The sequence below is a fragment of the Drosophila santomea genome, chromosome 2L (assembly GCF_016746245.2).
Source record: "Drosophila santomea strain STO CAGO 1482 chromosome 2L, Prin_Dsan_1.1, whole genome shotgun sequence".
In the NCBI taxonomy this organism is placed as follows: Eukaryota; Metazoa; Arthropoda; class Insecta; order Diptera; family Drosophilidae; genus Drosophila; species Drosophila santomea.
The window spans coordinates 3114067-3134613 of NC_053016.2; the positions used below are offsets into that span (position 1 = coordinate 3114067).

At 39.1% G+C, this 20547-nt stretch overlaps 2 protein-coding genes across 5 annotated transcripts in view; one reads left to right on the plus strand and one right to left on the minus strand.

Moving 5' to 3' along the window:
* The window catches only part of LOC120458792 (mucin-17), a 73146-nt gene that overhangs the window by 29685 nt on the left and 22914 nt on the right, over nt 1-20547 (minus strand). For 3 of the 4 annotated variants that reach the window (XM_039646579.2, XM_039646578.2, XM_039646576.2), the window contains exon 4: nt 6268-6404. In XM_039646579.2, the coding sequence (XP_039502513.1) occupies nt 6268-6404 (137 nt within the window). Of the gene's footprint in view, nt 1-6267; nt 6405-9797; nt 9959-20547 lie in introns of those variants that run through there. The other variant, XM_039646581.2, reaches the window with a different exon arrangement.
* On the plus strand, nt 7254-8489 carry LOC120458794 (serine/threonine-protein phosphatase alpha-3 isoform). The gene has a single exon (XM_039646586.1). The coding sequence runs from the start codon at nt 7327-7329 to the stop codon at nt 8344-8346; it is 1020 nt and encodes a 339-aa protein (XP_039502520.1). The 5' UTR covers nt 7254-7326; the 3' UTR covers nt 8347-8489.

Consider the following 20547-nt stretch of genomic DNA (forward strand, 5'->3'; position numbering starts at 1 on the left):
GCCCCCGGGTTTTCTTTTTGGGGGTTGGTGGGGGGTAAATTTGCCAGCTAATTTTTTCCTTATTTCTTTTTTTATTTGGCACACTTTTCCCTCTAACTGTCGGCGCGCAAGTGGCGGCAATTTGTTTTAAAAAAATATCCATTAAATAGGTGCACGCGGAAAGAAATGGAAACTAACAAAAAATGTGCATATAGAATAATTGAATACATTACAATATGATTTATACAATCTTTGATTTAAATGCGCTTAATGGCATTTCAAAAATATTAAGAAAATATGAAAATATGGGAATTTTCTTTGAGTGCCCTATTTGCACAGAAAGTGGCTTTAAATGCATTAGACCAATGTGTGAATTGCATAAGCCAACACTTGCCTCATTTCGACTGTTTTCAAACGCTAATTTTGTATCCCTCAGTAGGTTGCCGTCTTCTTGTCTCATTTCTTGTCTAATTGAGCTGTCGACATCACTCCAACTCAAATTTGCCCAACTTGTGCGATTTCCTTGACGACTCAATACTTATTCAACAAGAGAGAACGCTATAGTCGAGTTCCCCGACTATCTGATACCCGTTACTCAGCTAGTGGAAGGGAGAAGGAGAGTCTTAAACACAGTTTTTGGCGGTTTGTAGGCGTTATAGTGGGCGTGGCAGAAAGTTTTTTGGCAAATCGGTAGAAATTTACAAGACTAATACAAAAATGAAAAAATATCAAAACATTTTTCAAAAGTGTGGCGTAGCAGCTTTGGGCGGTTTGTGGCGTTATAGTGGGCGTGGCAGAAAGTTTTTTGGCAATCGATAGAAATTTAGAAGACTAATACAAAAATGAAAAAATATCAAAACATTTTTCAAAAGTGTGGGCGTGGCAGCTTTGGGCGGTTTGTGGGCGTTAGAGTGGGCGTGGCAAATTTTTTTGACAAATCGATGGAAATTTACAACACCAATACAAAATGAAAAAATATCAAAACATTTTTCAAAAGTGTGGCGTGCAGTTTGGCGGTTGTGGCGTTAGAGTGGCGTGCAGCATGATTCGACAACTTGCGCTGCGTCTATGTCCTGGAGTCTGTATGCTTAATCTCAACTTTCTAGCTTTTGTAGTTCTGAGATCTCGACGTTCATACGGACAGACAGACGGAAGACGACGGACAGACGGACAGACGGACGGACAGACGGACATGGCCAAATCGACTCGGCTATTGATCCTGATCAAGAATATATATACTTTATATGGTCGGAAACGCTTCCTTCTGCCTGTTACATACTTTTCAACGAATCTAGTATACCCTTTTACTCTACGAGTAACGGGTATAAAAACTAAGTCAAAAACACAGAGTTAACTTCGCAGTATTGATTCATAAGCAAGGGTAAATAATTTCTCAGCTACAACTTTAATTTAGAAATCAAACCTAATCTTAGTAAAAGGCCAAATCCAATCCATTCGATTTGAGACCTTTACGCTTTCTGAAAACACAAAAACTTGTCTAGTCACTTTGGAAGCCAAAACGAATTGCGGCCATCAATTTGTGGGACACCTGTTAAAAACAGTCCCAGAGATTTCCATTAGACAAACAGCATAGTTGGTTGAGTGCTCATGTGAGTTTTTTGGACATCTAACGAGAGTGATTATTAACAACGGCCTATGAATTGCTTCCGGCTGTCTGACGATATTTTCTAAGCGACCGCACGTGCGACCCCCAAAAAGAAACATTTGGCGCCCAACGCGGGGCCCTTGGCTTTGGTGATTAAATAACCATCGGAATGACAATTGTCGGTCTGTCAGCACTTATCTTCAAAGTTTTTCTAGCAACGCTAGTTACGTGCTTGGTCGACAGGAAGTGTGTGGTAAAAGTTGAGCGGGTCTAACGACACAATTAATTTATTGAATTAAGCCGAATACTGTGCACTAAATGCACTTTATGACTCCGCGACGAGCGGATCCATTTGACCAGTCGAGACCCATCAATTGACTCGACCAAGTCCCGCCATTCAATGACTTGCTTCGATATGCAAATTGGCCACGAATGCGTGATCAAGTTGATGTTGTTTGAGCAGAGCTTAAAAGCATCGGGTCTTCGGGGGTCCCATCTCATTTCCCTGTCTTTCACTCGTTAACAACTCAGCAAGAAGACAACGTTCAGCTTTAAATGCTGCTATCAATCAAACACAAAATGCAGGTGATTCTGGGGATGACAAACCCAATAGGAAATGACCAGGCAAATACCCTGTAAAAAGTAGTTAGACAGCTAAAATGCATTTAGCTAGTTTTAGTTCATATACAAAATCAATCATCCTAAAATATATTACTTGTTTTCCGTTTGACTTTAACACAGCAATTTAACAAAGTGTCTAGTAAACCTTATCATAAACTGCTCTATTTTTCTCAATTTTACTTTTATTTAAACAGCTCGTTAAAAAACTGATAGCAGCATATGACTCGACACGCTAGAATTGAAATGCGATATGTGGTACATGCAACTATAACAACCCCAGCGGCTTCAATCTTCGTTAACATTATCAACACATCGGCAGCCCAGTTTTTTGATCAATTTGGCTAGCTCTCTGAATGCCAATGGTTCAGTGACCAGTTGAAATTTGTTTGGCCGGCACAAACAGCTGATTCCTGACCATTTTTGGTCTTTGTGATTGGCAGGCACATGATGTTCGCGGCATATAAGCGCTTCATTATGGCAAAATGAAAAGTGTTTCGCCTTCGTTTCTTATCCAACAACGAGAGCCGTAGGAAATTATGCAAAAAAAAAAGCATAACAAAGTAAAAAAACAGACAATACACCTTCCGATTGCATCGATCGAAAAATATCAAGTGAAAGTTGACAGCCATCTAAAGATAAATTTTTGTTGTATACTTTGTTCCTGAGGTGAGCTTGCACTTGAATCGGAAAAGGTATCAATTTTTTGGGTGTTCCATGCAATTATGGTAATCGCATTATGGCCAAAGGGTATGGGATTTTAGGAATGGGAAAGTTATGGGGATCAAGTGGTCAATGCGACTTAATCTATTATTATAGATGTAGGTATCAAACTTTCATCTGTTGATAAAGAATTATCTGTAAAACTTTTTGTTTCCCAGAAATTTTCTTCAATTTCCATTTCCTTTAGGAAACTTCCCTGCGCCAAAAAAAACAGCTTAATGGAAATTTAGTTTTTCTCCTTGCGCAACCTTCACTTCACAATGTTGGCAAATTGAATAGCAGCCGCAATACCATTTGAATGCATTTCATTTTTAGTTTCTTTGGCTGGCGGTGTTGCAGTTTTTTGCTGCTGCTATTTTGCAGCATAATTTTTACAACATAACGCCCCCAACACTTTCTCGCATAGTTAAGCGAATTTAAACAAGAAGAGCGAATGAAAAATGCAAAAATTAAAAAAACACGAAAGTAAAACGAAACGAAACACACAAAGCACAGAAAATGAAAGAAATACAAGAAATATTTCTGTCTAGCATTATTTTGCAATTTCCCACATAATTATTAAGCGCCATTGCAAAAGGGAGACAAAGTAAAAGCAAAAAACATAGTTAGAGTTGGCGCTTCAAGACCAGATACACAGCGAACAATAATTTCAATTTAATTTTATCTTTATAGACTGAAAACATTGCTGGTCCCAATATTGTTAGCAGTGCAGAGACAAAAGCTGAAACCGAGGAGTATCATTTTCCCCACCGAGGCCCCACTGTACATAGTAAATAATAATGTAAAGCACGGCAAAGAGAGGACGGCGCATAAGAGCAGACAAGAGATGCAGAAAAAATGCAAATATGATAATAATAATGTAAAAAAAAGCACAAAAGCATGCCAGCACGTCAAGTGAAAATTAAGAAAGAGTCGTTCATGCCGCACAAACACACAGATGAAAGATGAAAAGAAATGCACACAGATATTGCAAGCCACGCACACCACGAAATGCTGCTTGTTTCTAACAACAAACCAACGAGAACTGTTGACTGTTTGATGGAAATTATAGCCACAGCAGCCAGTTGTGGAAAAATCAGAGCCAACAGCGGAGTGAACTCAAGAAAGATGCCCGATCGAAACCAGTAGATACGGCCGGAAACAGGTGTCGTCTTTGGAGGTAAGAAAGTCAGGCAAACCCCACCATGCCATGAAGTTCGAAACCCATAAATAAGGTCTTAAGCATGCACAACCATATAGGGCTAATATCCGTTGAGCTGGCACTACGGATATAGAACATTAGTGAGATTCCTCTGTGTGGAAACAGTTCGTTACGCCTACTGACCATTTCCCACTGATGATTTCCGTAATAACATAAGCGGATAAGTGATTTAATAGTCTACTTGGACTTTACGATCCAACACTAAAGCTGCCATTCAGAATGGATTCTTTTCTGATTTACAAATAAACTTAAGTAAACTACTAAACGGGACAAACTTTTATACTTTTTTACAAACATCCATTCATTCATTTATGGTAATACGCATTAGACAATTGCGTGTACTTAGCAAGCCAAACAAAAGCAAAACTTTAATCTCCCATCACACTGATGTCACCAGTTGCTGAGGTGATCTCATTGTAATGTTCCGCACACCCAAATCAACGTCCAGAGAAGCTTATATCCCGGCATCATTATATTCATCCCATCACCCCCGACTTAGTCATTCATTATGGGATTACACTTCGCGAAACTTTGGCAGCTGGTCAAAGGTAGCTTGGTAAGTAGAAGCCTTTCAGAGCTTCCAATTGAATGAAGTTTGATCCCAGAGCTGAGACGAGAAGCACGTTTACAACTGCCATAGGTAAATGAACTCTTTTCCCCACCCCGTTGTTTTTTTTTTCACCTGGCGGATTCTTCTCCTAGACAAAAGCTAACGGTAATCGGGTCTATAGAGACGAGGAGAAAGAGACGGAGGTATTTTGCGGCTTCGCAAAAGTTCGTGAGAAAGCCAAGGCACAAACTGTAACAAAACTGATTACGGCCAACATAATTTATGGCCAGCAGAAGCCCAGAAGAATTCTTTGTCGGTTTGGGAAGAAAAATGGAAGTGGAATGGAAAGGGGGGAGTGTAGCACCCACTGATTGATTGATTGGCCTTCCCAGCTAATGCGATTTTTACTCTGGAAATTCTGTATGAGTTTTTATATTCCTTGGGTATCCAGTGTCAACACGTAAAAAAGCGAAATAAATACCAAATATACATAAATACACAGAGATGACGTCAAGACCAGAGAAATAAGACCAAATGAATAATGCAGTCGAAGGTGGTTGGATGGGTTTCGAGTTTCGGTGGTCAAAAGTGAGTCTGGAAATGCCAGACGATGCTTTTGTTTCAGTTGAAAACATTTTACACACATTTTGGAAATGAATAAAAACCCCAGCCAACCGGCATTCTATGAAAAAGCTGGAAAACCTGTTTCACAAACGCGGTTAACATAAACGAGAAATGAATTTAAGGGTGCAAAAGGGCTTTAAAGGGGAGTCATTTAAGGTAGAAACTATGAGTCATTTATGTGAAGAGTCTGACCCGCATGCAATTTGTAGTTTCAATGGACTATAGATAACACTCAATGATTGAATTTTGATCCATCACTATCACACCAAACACTTTGGGCCTTGTTTCATGACCAATTTCGGTAATTATTTTCCCACTCGATCACGAAACGCGATCTAATCGACATCACGAAGAACACGAACAAAATGCGAAGAACGGACAGCGAGCGGCACACGTTAGCATTGAAAACCCGCCGTCAACTGAAGAGACAGCGGCGAAAAGCAAACTGTAGGCAAAAGCCAAATGCCGTATTATCGACGACACCAGATACATTTGTATCTACAACTTCAACGCTCACGAAAACGCGCTCTTCGCCATTAAACGTAACTCTTAGCGTACAGCCGCTTGGTGGTCGATGAAAAGCCGGTTCGCGGCTTAAAACTTTGAGCATTCTACTTAGCAGTTTCGAAGTTTGGCTCGAGACATTCAAGTTTATTTGCGGTGAGAGATAGTTTCGTTTATCTGGTTGTGGTGCACTATACTATACATGTTGCTGCAACACCCACTGCTTGTTGCTGCTTGGCTACACTGCTTTCCACTGCTTGTGCGCAAGAAAGTTTACCAAGTGCGATCAGAAGTTTTAAATTGTGAAGCATACTTTTTGGATTTAATTTTAAACTACAAATATTTTCATGTTCATATGTAAAGCTGTGTAGAAAAAAGTACTCTTTACTGGTAAAAATGGTTCTTTTTAACTTGGAACTTTAAAAAAATTTTTGAACATGCGTTAAAAAAAAATATACTTACGCAATTGAGTGTTTGCCAATAGCTTTGGCGATCCGCTTCCAGATGCAGAGTTCGATGGCCGGGATGATGAGGCATTGCATATCAAGCTCAAGTCGCTGTGCGAACTCTTGTGGCTGTCCTTGCTGTACGAGCGCCCACTGTAAGGGAAGACAGTGAACAACCATTAGTTACGATTTACAAATTAATTACTCAACAATCGTCTGCTCAATAAACATAAAATTAATTCAGCCGTAATTATGCCCATAGCGAATGCTAACTTTTTCAACCGGTCATCGGTTTTCTTATTTTCAACCATAATTTTCGCATTTTCCGTAGCCTTTCCAACAATCTGAAAACTTTGCAACGCAGCGACGGCACTTGAAAATTCACAAAGCTGTGAAATTATTGCAAACATTCTTCAAGCGTCGCTGAGCAATCACAAAACAGAAACAAAGCAGGTGAAAATTGGAAAATCAATTGGAAGACGCGTCAAATTTATGCACCGCCTTCTTTCCGTTAAGTGGGTGAAATTTCCTTTTCGTCGCCGCTGTTCAACTATTTTTTAGCTTGCATTTTTTACTTACGACTTCCGTCGACAGCTCGCTAATTGAAAACTTTACAAAAAGGGGAAAATTTTCAGCAGGAAACCGCAGAAAGAAAAAAGCGAGAGTGGCGTAAAGGAATTAGCAGTGCCAACTGCGTTTCCGCTTGCCAACAACATAACTATAATTTTTTCGCTCATCCTGCTAAAGCAAAAAATAGTTTTGTCGTTCGAGCAGCAGCCAAAAGACATTTTTCATTCATATTTATAAACTCGTTTTCCGGCAACTGCTAGACAAATCGGAAAATCCGTAATTTAAATAGCTTGCCGCACTTAATTGCAATTATAACGAGTTGTTGATGTGGCTAAACGCAATCGAAGGCATTGCTAAAATTTTAATTAATGTAAGAGTACGATTTGAATGCCTATGCTTGATTTAATTCATTTTCCTTGACAGTTGCCCCATATGAATTACTCTCTTTTTCTTTTCTGTCAGTTTTTATTATTTAAAAATACACTTATTTTCACCCACTCAAACGATGGCCATGTTGACACTGCAGGGTTTCAATATCGCGCCACAGCAGTTAACGACGAACAGCGAAACGGGGAGTGACTACCATCTGCCGATCGTCCTGAATCTGAATGATTTGATCAGTCGACTAAAGGCCTTTCGTCGCTCCAAGATGCAAAGGCTTCCTTTGTTGGAGACCGAAGTGAGCACACTTTGCGCCCTGGCGCGCGAACTTTTCCTGGACGAGCCCATGCTGCTCGATGTTTCGGCACCCATAAGAGTTGTGGGCGACATACACGGGCAGTATCATGATCTGCTGAAAATTCTCGATCAGTGCGGATATCCGCCGCAGACACGTTATCTATTTCTCGGCGATTATGTGGACAGGGGAAAGAACTCGGTGGAAACGATCACCCTGCTCTTGGCACTGCGCGTCAAGTTCCCAAAGCACGTTTACCTATTGCGTGGAAATCACGAATCGCAGTCGGTGAATCGAGTCTATGGATTCTACGACGAGTGTAAGCGACGCTACACGGTGAAGCTGTGGAAAACCTTTGTCGATTGCTACAATTGCATGCCCGTGGCCGCCATCATTTCCCGTCGCATCTTCTGTTGCCACGGCGGTCTGAGTCCGCAGCTGAAGGAGCTCAGCAATATCGAATCGATTGCCCGTCCCACAGAAATTCCCGAAACGGGTCTGCTATGCGATCTGCTCTGGAGCGATCCGGATCGCTATGGCTTCGGCTGGACGGCGAGTGATCGGGGTGTTAGCTACCTTTATGGGCGAGATGTGCTCGAGAAGTTTCTGCAAAGGAATGACTTTGATCTGGTGTGTCGTGCCCACCAGGTGGTGGAGGATGGATACGAGTTCTTTGCCAAACGCCAGTTGGTCACCGTCTTCTCGGCACCCAACTATTGTGGCTTGTACGACAACGCAGGCGCTTCAATGGGCGTGGATAAGGACCTAATTATCTCTTTCGATATACAGCGAAGTGAAAGTCGAAAAGTGATCATCAAAAATATGAACGCAACTCCCATAACTGAATGACAAACCAGAAAGTTTCGGATTTGCAGACTGCTAACGGCGCAAGTTCTTTATGCTGTAGCTTAAGAGCTCAGGCCACGGAATCTCTGCAGCTCTTCGAATATACTAATCGCAAATTGTGCACTATATCCAAAAGGATAGATCATCTGGATTTAAATGTATGTACTATCATCAAGTAATAATTTCATTTTGATGAAAGAAAGTACTTAACAACCATCAAAATGCCATTACTGCTTGATGATACTGCATTGAAAATGTATAAATTATAAATATAAATTCAACAATGATAATCAATAGAAGAAATACAAAGAAATTGTACTTCTTGTTTGGTTTTATTTTTCGATGAAAAGTAGTGTCTAAGCACGCAACTTTCCCACCTCCTAAATCAACATAACTTCAGAATACTTAATTTTGTCGGCAAAGCCAAAGAAAATAAAAGCGAACACAAATCAATTTCTCTGCGAAAACTATGCCAAGTCATTCGGAGTTTTTGCAGCGAGCATTGTTTACCGGCGAGCCCAGCTACCGTTTGGCAATACTTTATTTTCACTGCCAAGGTTTGCTTTCTGTGTCACCATTTAAGGCGCCGCCTTGGCCAAAGCAAAGAAATAACTAAAAGCCAATCCCCCAAGAGAAGCAAACATTTCCGCCAGAGAAGGCTGAAGTAGGAAACAAGTTCATCAGTCCAGGTAACAAGTGCGAGTTACAAATGTGGAGTTTTGAGGCATTATCAAAGACCAGGGAAAGGCGGGTGGAAAGTCGGCGACTGGGCGGTAAATAGATTTAATTATGCAAAACGTGAAACGAACCCATCGACACGCCGAAGAATTCGCTCAAGCGTTAAACACTGCCGGAAATCGAGTGAGAGAATCGATTAAACAGAAAGAGTCCGCTAGAGGCTGCCAGAAAGAGAAGGCGCTATTGGCATTACCCGCCTTATAAACAGATTGTACATTTTTAAATAGCAACGATACGATGGGGGGCTGTTCCTTTGCCTTAATCCCGTGGCGTTGTTATAAATATTTATTATATCATCCCCATTCCGACCACAAAGTGCAAAAGCTGAGAAGCAGTTGCAACTGCGATGGCTCGTAATTAAAGTGCATTATTAATGAAATGCAAATGTCGAGACATTAATGAAAATCAGAGGGGAGACAATAATGAAAATGAAAGGGGAGACGAGTATGCAATTTAAGCGCAAATAATACGGATACAAAAATACTTTAAGCTGAAATTAAGCTACCGAAATTTAAATTTAATTAATACACTACTACTTTCCCAATGGAAAAGGGTGAGCTTTAGATATACCCCCATTTAGATAGGTATCTCAAATTGCACTGACAAACCCATAGAATTTCCTGTGCAAAGACAAAGTTCCAACCCAATTTTCACCTGCTAAGAACACAACTTGGGATCTCAGTTGCCAGCACTTTGGACTTGAAAATCATGCTTACCCATTCACCGATGTTGACACCACTTTCAAGACAGTTTTCTGGTCAGGACGATTGCGGTTCAAGCATACCCCAACACCTCCAGTCATTAGGATCATAAGGGCCAGCATTCCCTTCTTTTTGCGAAGAAGTTTTTTTTGATCATTTGCGATTAAAATTGAAATGTTTTTTTATTTTTTACGCGTTTTATGAAAATAACTTGAATACAAAATAAAAAGAGCCACTCTACCAGTACTTTTCTGACTGTAGAATCAAAGAAAACTCTTTTCAGTACATGGAATAATTTTGAATCTTAATTTCACGAAATTTCTTTTTCGTCACCTGAATCAGGTGTTTATTGCAAAATCCCCAGAGCAATTCCGTTTCCCTCGTTTCTTGCAACACTTGTAAATGTTCACTTTTACAAGCTGACAATTAATTCCAGTTTTTTTCTTTTTTTGCGAATAGATGCCACTGGCTGCATTTTAATTGCCACAGCAACAAGGACACCGTTGACATTAAGAGCCATGACAAAATCCATAAAAATTCTGACAACTGAGCTGCCATTTTCCATCTTTTTTTTTTACTATTTAGTTTTTGATGGCACTTGGCCAGGCCAGCAATTGATCTTTGGCCTTTGGCAAATGCAAAAAGTGAAAAGAAAAATCGACGGGGCAATTAGGCGACTTCCTCGCTTTGCCAGCAAACGGCAACTTCAAATTGCAGCTTCCTCAATAATTCGTCGTTATTGCTCTGGCAGGCATCCATCTGCAGCCCAATGGCCAGTTGCATATACGTACATACATACTATATATGCATCTGAATTCATTATGCAACTGTTTGCCATCTCCCTCGACTCCAGTTGGAGCAGAAACAATTCGTACTCTTAATGAGCTTCCATTAAACTTAATTGCAATTGCAGCTCTGTTTGCACTCAGCTTTGTTTGTTCGTTCTACAAGGAGATGGCAGTGGGATTTTGAAATCCAAACGTTTGAGGGATTTATCCCCCTAAACAACATATTCCCCATCGATTTCCGTTGCATTTCTTAGTTAATTGGGACTTGCATGCCCAAAATATAAAACATTTCTAGTGGTACTTCAACTAACGTACTGCATTTGAATCCGCAAAATTGATTTTATTTTCATGCATGCCCAATTGATAACCCACAATTTCAATTGCAGTTTATCCTCTCGTTAAAACATTGCATACTTACATACCTCTTTTGCATACTTTCACTTTGCTATGCCAATTTGATTTAATGGCCATTGAAAGCAACTGGCAGTGATTGCACTTCGCGGTTGCCCTCTTAACCTCAAAAGAATCTTCAGCGAATGTAGAATAATTAAATTGTTCACTTCCTTTGCGGAGAGCGGCACAATGAGTTCATTATGCGAGATCTTGCAAATATATATACAAGTATACACGATTTTTATCTTGCGAAAATTCTCATTAATCAATTCTTTTGTTCTCGAACGTAACTAGGTGACCCTTTGTTTTAAATAATGCTGGAATCTAATTGCTTCTAATAAAGACATCAAATAGTGCGGTGAAATTGGGAGTATTGCGGAGCGTAGTGAAACTGGTTATTTTATTTTTAAACTGAACAGTTTGCGTTTAAAAAAATCAATTTATTGGACTCAAATTAAATGCTCTTTAGTGACAACATAACCAGACTGACAACTTCCAGAGTGAAGCACAATGAGAGTTCCAATCTAACCGACCAAACCAGACGAGAATTGCGGCAAATACGCAGCTTTTGTTTAACGCATGAGTTATTAATGAACATTAGCTGCATTTGATGTCGTCGCAGACCGCAGACAATGGTAAATGGTAGGTAGATGGTAGATGGTAACAATAACGACACTCAACTGGAGTGCAGTGCTCCAAAGTGGTCGACATGAAGCCGGAGACACTCCATCCGAGAACTAAGGAGCTCTAATGGAACTCATAGCGAAGGTGGAGTGGGCATAAATCTGTTCAAGTGGCTGGAAGTAAAAGTGGCTCTCTGCAATTAGATCTACTCACATAACCCAGCTAATTTTGCACGAAACAAGATGGCTTTAAATGGGATTCGGTAATGATATTGCACACCTTTGTTCATTTTGATACTAAGTCCATTGCTATAGTATATAAATATATATCTATAAGCCCTAATATTGTAAAGTGGTTACTCAAACAATTATACTTTTGTTTGCCACATTCTGTTTGATCAGCTTGTCAGACTTTGCTTAGCGGTGTCAAAAGCATTACCAAATGGCAAAGACCCCTCTCCGGAAGGGGTATTACCAGCCAGCACTTCCACTTGTTACCCAAGTCTGATGACTCCGACTCATAGATGGGCATATAGACTGGCTGTCTATGACAACCTGCTCGTTGGCAGTGCCACACTTTTTCTTCCACTTCTTACTGCAACAGTTTGTGTCATATATGGGCAGTGGGATATGCCTTACAATAGCATTGGGGTTAGGAAACCATTGCAAATAGCTGGAAATGTTGGATGGGAAGACAGCACGCTATGCTCGCTGATTCAATGATTGAGATAGATACTTCACAGAAAGCCGACGAAGCGCAAAAATGTGCAAATTGAAGTGGCTGCCCGATAAGAAATGTAAATGTTGCTTTTCCATGGCGGTATTTCGTCTACACTCGTCATTAGTCGGGGTGTTTGAGTAAGATCTATCGCTGCCTTCGTGTCTGTTTTAATTAGGGTCCATGTTCTAATTTTCTTACAGCTATTTGACACTTGAATGTGGATCAGTGGAAGTTCTGTAATTTTGTTTAAAATTACAAAATCCAAAAACAAACAGGAAACAGCCACATTTTTCTATAAGTCATCACATTTGGGCAATCATATATACCGAAATTGCATCATATTCCCCAAGGTCTTGTTTTCATTCTAGCATTTATGATCGCATAGCAAAGGAACCAACAAAACATTAAAATTCATATTCATCGAAATTGCGGTCAACTGAAGAATTGCTGTATAAATAGCAATCCAGCCAAATATTAGTTTTTCCCCTCGGTCTTTCCGTTGTAAGAATTATTGTTATTCCCCAAACTGTTCGTTTTCCAAAGAGAACGCATACATTTTTCGTTTGAGTGCAAACAAAAACAAGAGCCAAGTTCGAGCAATGTGAAATGGTTTTCGAGCAGAATTTAGCACATTAGCTCACTCGACTGGAACCGCAAAACGGAAATCCCAGAAACGCTAAAAGTGTCCATTAAAAACATGCATAAACGTATTAATTGATGTACAAAAAGTTTGCTAAAAATCTGGCTCTTTCCATGGGTAAGTGGCCAACTTTGGATACAAAGCAAAAACCTAATTGATTCTGGGCCTCTGCAACCGGCGCCGTTTTGCTCGAGTGCCCCCCAATATTTTCCATCCATGTACAATGGACGAAGCTGAGCGTAAAGATTTCAACAACTCTTTCAATGGAGATTTCTGCGGCGAGATAAAGAATACTGGAACAAAAGATAGTCGAGCTCTGATTAAAGTGTGGTCTAAGCCACACGGAAATACGCTTTCATTTGTAAAACAGACAAAAGGGAAATTAAAATATAATATTTAGGGAAATAAGCTGTGGATCCCTTAAAATCATCCAACATCTTCAATAAAATAAATAAAACTTCAGTACAGCACAGTCTGTAAACATTAAAGAGGATTTTGATATAAATGTTAATCACCAATAAATATTTTATAATAAATAATAGTTTAGAATTTCCTTTAATCTACAAAAGTTTTATGTTTAATGGTGTTCTCTTCACCTTGCGGATATTGCTACATCCACTCACAAACACCGTGCAACAAAATTCGTGTGGCTTTCGTATTTCAAATGTCGGAAAAGCCGAAAAGCGAAACAAGTGTTTTCCACGGCGTTGCGCTTCGTTTGGAAAAGCGACGGAAAAGCGGTGGAGCTGAAGATGCAGCAACATTTTGCCGACAGTCCTACTTTTAAATATAGAATTTGAACTAATTTCGCTTGTTTTGTTTTTTGTTGCATTAGTTGGGATGGATGATTCCGTACTACCAATGATGTTTGCTGCTCTTTCGGTCACCGAAACTTTTCATTTTTTTTATTCCCATGGCCGGTTTTTTATTTTTTGCCGGGTCTATCGAGCGAGAAAAACGGGCAAAAATAGAGTTTGGGCTGCGCTGGGTTGAGTTTTGTTGAGTTAGTGCCGCGGATAGATGGGCCGCTGGTGTCGTTTATAAATAAGTCATGTGATTCATGAGTTGGAATTATTTGTCTGTATAGTGTAATACCCGGCATTGTGCCCTGCTTGTGGGCCAAGCAATTCTCATTTCTGTTCCCCGTTTTATTTCAACAAGTCGGAACATTTTGATGGGCGTCTAAGTGGCTGGCTGAAAATCGCTTTGAAGTCCACTGGCCACCGATATGGGCATATAGATATCATACACACATTTCTGGGCGTTTGAGAGAAATTGAATTGTGGTAGGTGCCCTTTAAGTTAATGGAGTGCATTAACCATATTAAAATTGTGCATTAAGTTTATAGTAGAATTCATCCCTTTAAAATTGAATTACACCATTCAAAGTAAAGTGAATCAGTAACTTATATAATCCATTGATGGCTCACCTGATGCAACCATGAATGACTTTCGTAATTCCCACGCGCACATCAACAGCAATTTAATTTTCCCTTTCTATAGAACACACACAGCGAAAATACATTTTTCTTCATCACTGATACTTTCACAATGGCCAAACAAAAAGCGGACAAAAAAAAACTGAAAATGCAACCAAATCACTTAAGCTCATTAGTTAATATCCAATTTATAAAGAAGCGAACAGAAGCAAAGACAAAAAACTTAAATCGCTTTTGGGCAGCGAGCAGCAATTAATCAAAAATCATCGGGAAAAACTCAAGAAGACAACGCAACGAAAATGCCGAGAAATTTCACCAACTTGTAAAACATTTTCCCCTAAGCACAGATAAATCGAAAAGAAGACGACAAATTAAAATCGCCAGACTATTGCCACATACGATTTTTCCCATCGACATTACGAAACGTGTGAGAAAAATCGCATGCCAGAGATTTAATGAACTTTAATGGCAGTCAAAATGTTGCCAATGCCCCAAGGAAAAGGAAAATCTTTCAACACCCAGAAATCAATAAATAAATAAGCTGGAAAAAAGCAAGGCAAAGTGGTGTTAAGGGGGTCAAAACAAGCGACACATGTCATGGGTTAAGTCAAGTGACTTCTGCTTCTAGTTGTAACACACGGAAAAACTTTTGATCTCTTTGGGAACGTCTTTAAATAAATAAATACTGCACCAAAAACTACACAAATTATTAGTTAGTTTTCTTAGTAAATTGTAAAGCAAAAATATATTTTATTTAATTTTTTTAAAAGAACCATTAAGCATTGGCTGTGCAGAAGTCTGGTGACTTAACGTGGATTGTGTAAATGCTCACGTGTCATGGGTGTATTTTCAGGTATTTCCAGCTTGCTGATGTGCCTTGACAAATTCATGATTTGTCGTCGATTCCTGTGAGCTGTTCCCTCACTTTCCCACCCGCTGCCCTCACGATTTTCCGACTTTTCCATGCCACCGTCTATTTCCCACTTTATTTGGGTGCACACACGCAATAATTTGCCATACGGAAGGCAATTTGTTTGCCACGCTCACATAAATTTATGGTTTTGGAGGTATTCCTTCCACATTTTTTTTATGGAACCTCAATTCGGGCTATATAGTATCAAATGATGATGTCGATGATGAGCAACGAATACCGCAGGGCGGCATTACTCAGCTGTTCATTCGGTGGCACTTAAAACGCCATCAAATGCCATTGGACACGTGGGACTTTCATCATCATCACAATCCAGAGAGAGTACTTTCCTGCCAGCCAAAGGCAAGCCCTCCGCAAAAATTGAGGTCATTTGCTGCTAATTACATATTAATGTGCCCCGTCTGGCCAACAAAAGCAAAAACACCCAAGTAAACCAGGCAATGTGACATATATTTCAAATTAATTTGCACAAGGCAAATAGTGGGACTGAGAAATGTGGAACTTATCGTAGAAATGAGTTTAATGCTGAAAGCTCATTTTGATTTATGAGTAGTTGATGCCAGCAAAGGCAATTTCCCTACAAATCCAATTACCAGCAATGGAAATTTAATTTAAAGGCGATTTTAAGCCTATAAGCTTTCATCAGCAAAGATTTGTTTGATTGTAAAAGTGTCACTACGAATTTATTTACTGCCAACTAAAATGTATAATCGGATTGGTTTGTATAAAGGATTTTAGTTTTGAAAGTAACGACACTCGCTTCATATCTTTAAGATACATTTTATGAGAGTGTAAATTGGCTTAAAGAAGCTATTTTAAGCGCCGCTGTTTTTACATGAGTTTCCTTAATTCAACTAACTAACCTTCAACTGCGTAATATTTTTTTGAATTCTCACTTATAATTTATGCTGACTGGCAACCTTGCCTGACACCTCCCCCTTCGCCACGCCCATCAGCTAATAAACAATTTCCTCTAGCTACTGGAAAACTTTGGCCGCCGCAAAAACCAACTTCATTACAATTTCAAATTTGCTGTTTCTTGCACACTCAACGAAGAAGCCGAAACTTGTAAAATTGTAAATTCCCCACCACTGGCACTCGTAATTACTCTGTGGAGCTGAAAACCAACAGGGAAAATATAGCTGAAAATTGGCATGAATTGTTAATGCAAATTCGTAAAATGGAAAATGCAAAATGTCCGGCTGGCGATATTCAACGAGCGTAAATAAAAATTCTAAAGGCGTTGCCGGCGGCCAAGGGGAAATCCAATAGAATGGAATGGAGGTCTGAATGAAACGCTTAATTGACGTCAAAATGCAACAAAAGCTGCGATTTGCATGCAGCAATTTCATTAATTCTGATTGACCATTTGATTCGGTTTCGCTCGATTGAGTTGCCCCCTCGCCACAAAACCTTTTTGCTGGGAATTTCGGTATTGGGTGCGTTCTGGTTTCAATCTCCATGGGCCAACAACTTTATGTTTGACCCGCAACACACTGCTCAAATCCGCCACAAGGCACAAAACTTGTTTAATTCGTTAAACGCAGACCCCCAAGCGACCTCGGATTTGAATCCATCAAAATGGAAACCTTTTCAAAATGATAATACACAGAAATCATATGAAACAAAAGTCTCGCCTGTTTGTGAAACTCGTTACAGCGCTTAAATGTAAATGTGTCTGAAAGATTTATTGTGTTCCATTAGAACTCCGAGTCCAAGACATTTCTACCATTTTTGGGGTCAACCCAATCAGCTTTGCCATTTGTTAGACTGGCGAAATAAAAATGAGGCTGAACGATTTCTTTGACGCATTTTATAAGTCCACTTGGAGCTGCGTATTGACAGAGAATAATTTATAATGGCAAGGCAAGTTCATTGAAATAAATTAAACATGCCTTTAAATTATATTCCTCAAAAATGGTTAATACTTTGCAATTTAAGCTGCAACAAAATCAATGAACAGTTCTTTTCTTTTCAGCCTTAAAATCACCCAACCAAAATATTAAACTTGTCACTCTAATAATGATTTATGGCCTTCCGGCCTTCCTGCACATTTTTGCCACATTTCACACCCAAAAAGTGTCGCTCATCAAAAGGTCAAAGGGGGAGTGTTTCGGGGTCGTGGTGTTGGGGTTCTCAACTCTGGCGAACAATAAATTTCCCACCAAACCCCTAAATGGGCTGCCCTCCCACCGGTTTTTGGAATTGTATTTTATTCAGCCAGAAACGCTCGTAAACATGAGCTGATCATTGATTAGCGCATAAATATTCAGGCAACGCCTAATTGGCTGTATCCCGATTCGATTCGACTGGTGAGCTCAGCTTTCTGGCCAAGTTCAGGGTCAGCAGATAAGGTATTATAAGCCAGGCCGTTGGCGACTCATTTGCATTTAGCTGGATGGGTTTCACAACTTTTAAACTCCTTTGTTGGTTTTTCTCTTGTACAAATTGTAATGGCAAACAACAGCTTAACCGCATTTTCGGTAATTTTCGCAAAGGGATAAGTTCACACGTAAATTGTAAATTTACTCAACTAGTTCCTTGTTAACTTTCGACACTTTGAAACTCTATGGGTTTGTATTTTATTTTGGCAAAGCCGCAGAACAATTGGGCTGCCAATTAGCTCTGCGAGTTTTAACTTTTAACAGCATTTGTTGTCTATCAAAAATTTAACATTTAACACGGTTTGCGAATTCCCAGTTGTATTGTTGTTCGGGTATAATGGGATCATGGCTGGTTGGCAACAAGTTAAGACTTAATTATTTATTATAATTTACCCATACCCAGTTGATTATTAACTTTTAGATCCTAATCAACAAACATGTGTTTCATCTCATGCTGCGCAGATATTTTGCGTTTTAGATTTGGCCAATCAGTAAAAAGCCTTATATAAACATAAATAGAATTCATGCTATGTTTAATTAAGTTTTTAGTGTTGTTCGGTGGATATTTTCGTTTTTATTTCTGTTCTCTACTCTGTAAAATCTACTATAATGGCGAAACTTTTGTTCATGATCAAAAGAATGAACAATTACCGGCAATAAAAATTGTTCCCAGAATCCATTAATTGATCCGAGCAATTCGAATACTGGTTTTCTCAAAGCGCATAAATATTGTCGACTTTATTCCATTTGTAAACTGGATTCTCGAGAGTATCAAAATATTCAAATTCATATATTGTTCAGCTGCCAAGACTGTCCAAAAATGCTATCTTTATTTACTTGCCCAGTGGCAGCAATTTTAATATTTATAAACATTATTTTTTTAATCCTATTAAGCATTTATGAATGGCCCCCGCTATGTAAACGGAAAAATTGTTTATTAAAAGGGTAAACAAAAATGAAGCGCGCCCACAGAATGGAAACGACTTTTCCACCTTTTGCACTTTTTCTTGTTGTTTGCCAAACAAGTTTACCTTTTTTGAATACACAACTTTTCTTGTTACGGTTGCCGGCAAAATGTTACATAATATGATTTAAACTTTAAACTAGCCGAAACGAAACTGGTTGCATTTTCAATTAAAACAGACCGCGTTTTAATTTTTGTGGGCGTTTAATAGGAGTTCACAGTGTTGACAGCCCTCATGACACTTGTCACAATATTTGCCAGCAGGCTTAAGACCGCCTTAAAATGTCTTTCTTGATGTCTGAATGGTTGACTGCATGATTTTATGCGAATTAAAGTCGGGACCGACTTTTTCCAGATGGAAACGACTTTATTAGCCTTTTCCATGCCATTTCTTGCAATCGCATCGCATCGCAATCAACGGCGAAGCCAATTGAGTGTGATGGGCAACTTTTATTAATAACACCATGACATTTATGGCTATTTTATCGAAGAGGCAGAGACAATCGCCGACGTCATTAGAGTTAAACTACCATATCATTGCGAAAGGTCAAAGTCGTAAACACAATATAGACAGTTGTATCTGATGGGTGTTAATGAATGCACGGCGAGAAAACTATTTTATTACCGTACGGCAATATACATAAAACTTATGCCGCTGAGCTTTGTTAAAAATGATTTCAAATGTTTTGATTGTTCAGTTCAGTCGAATGACAATGGGTCAATGCTGAGTTAATAAAAAAACTTCATTTTTTTCTCTGTGTAGCTTATCAGTCAGTTGTTTTATGACTTCTCTACATAAGTATTAAACTGCCTGAAAAAAAGCTTATGAAAAAGCCAAAGTTTCATATGCACGTGTTAATGAATCCGCTTACAAGGCAGAAATTGTTTTTATGCTGAAGCGCAAGACCTGACTAATGTTCGATTTCCAATTTGATCCCCCTTCCCAGTTTTCATCACTCTCCAGTTTTTATTTTTGATGCCAGTGAAAGGAAATGCCCCATCTATTTCTAGACCTAAAACAAATATTAGCATTCTAGTGGCCGAGTTTGAAGTTTTTGATATCCGGAGACCGTAATTTTTTCGTGTGCCTGTCTAATTGCTGGTATTCTGTTGACCTTGTCGAAATTTATGATATTTTTTTGGGCCAGCTTTGGACTCTTTGCCTTGTTTATCTACAAGTTACACGTTGTTCTCCATGGCTGATAACATGTGTGTTGAGATATTTTTATTTGCTTGATTTTTGTCAGCTTTTTTTCTTTAAAAATTGTTTGCGTGCACCTAAACTTGGGTTGTAAATTAAAGCAATTTTGTTTATATGATCGCACTATTTTTTAACCTTATAAATCGTTGTTAAATGAATCATTTGCAAAATCATATTTACTCAACATTTTTGAATTTGCAAAAGACCACAAAAAGCATTATCGAATGTTTTGCTCTAAAAATAGTATAGTTAAGCAAATCTCACATGTTTATTGAATGATGTAATGTGCATTACTTTATACTTTTATTTATACTAATCTCCATAAGCTTAGTTACAATACTTTAACTGACCTACTGGAAGTAACGTACAAAACATTATTAATGCCACTTTGAAGACTCGCTTTTAATTTCCATTTAAATAACTAAAGCTGAAACCTCGCTTAAAATTCCACTCCATTTGTATTCTCGACAGCACAGATTCTCTCATTACGGGCGAACAATACATGAATCTACGTAATTCACCGACAAATTCAAAATAAAAACCAAAGCTACTTCCACACCTTGACTGTATGGATATTCAAACGCATATATATAGCATACCAGTTGACTCAAATTTACTCGCTTTGAGCTTGAGCTTGGGCGTTTTTCACACACTCACGCTCAGCGGAATCGGAATTGGAATC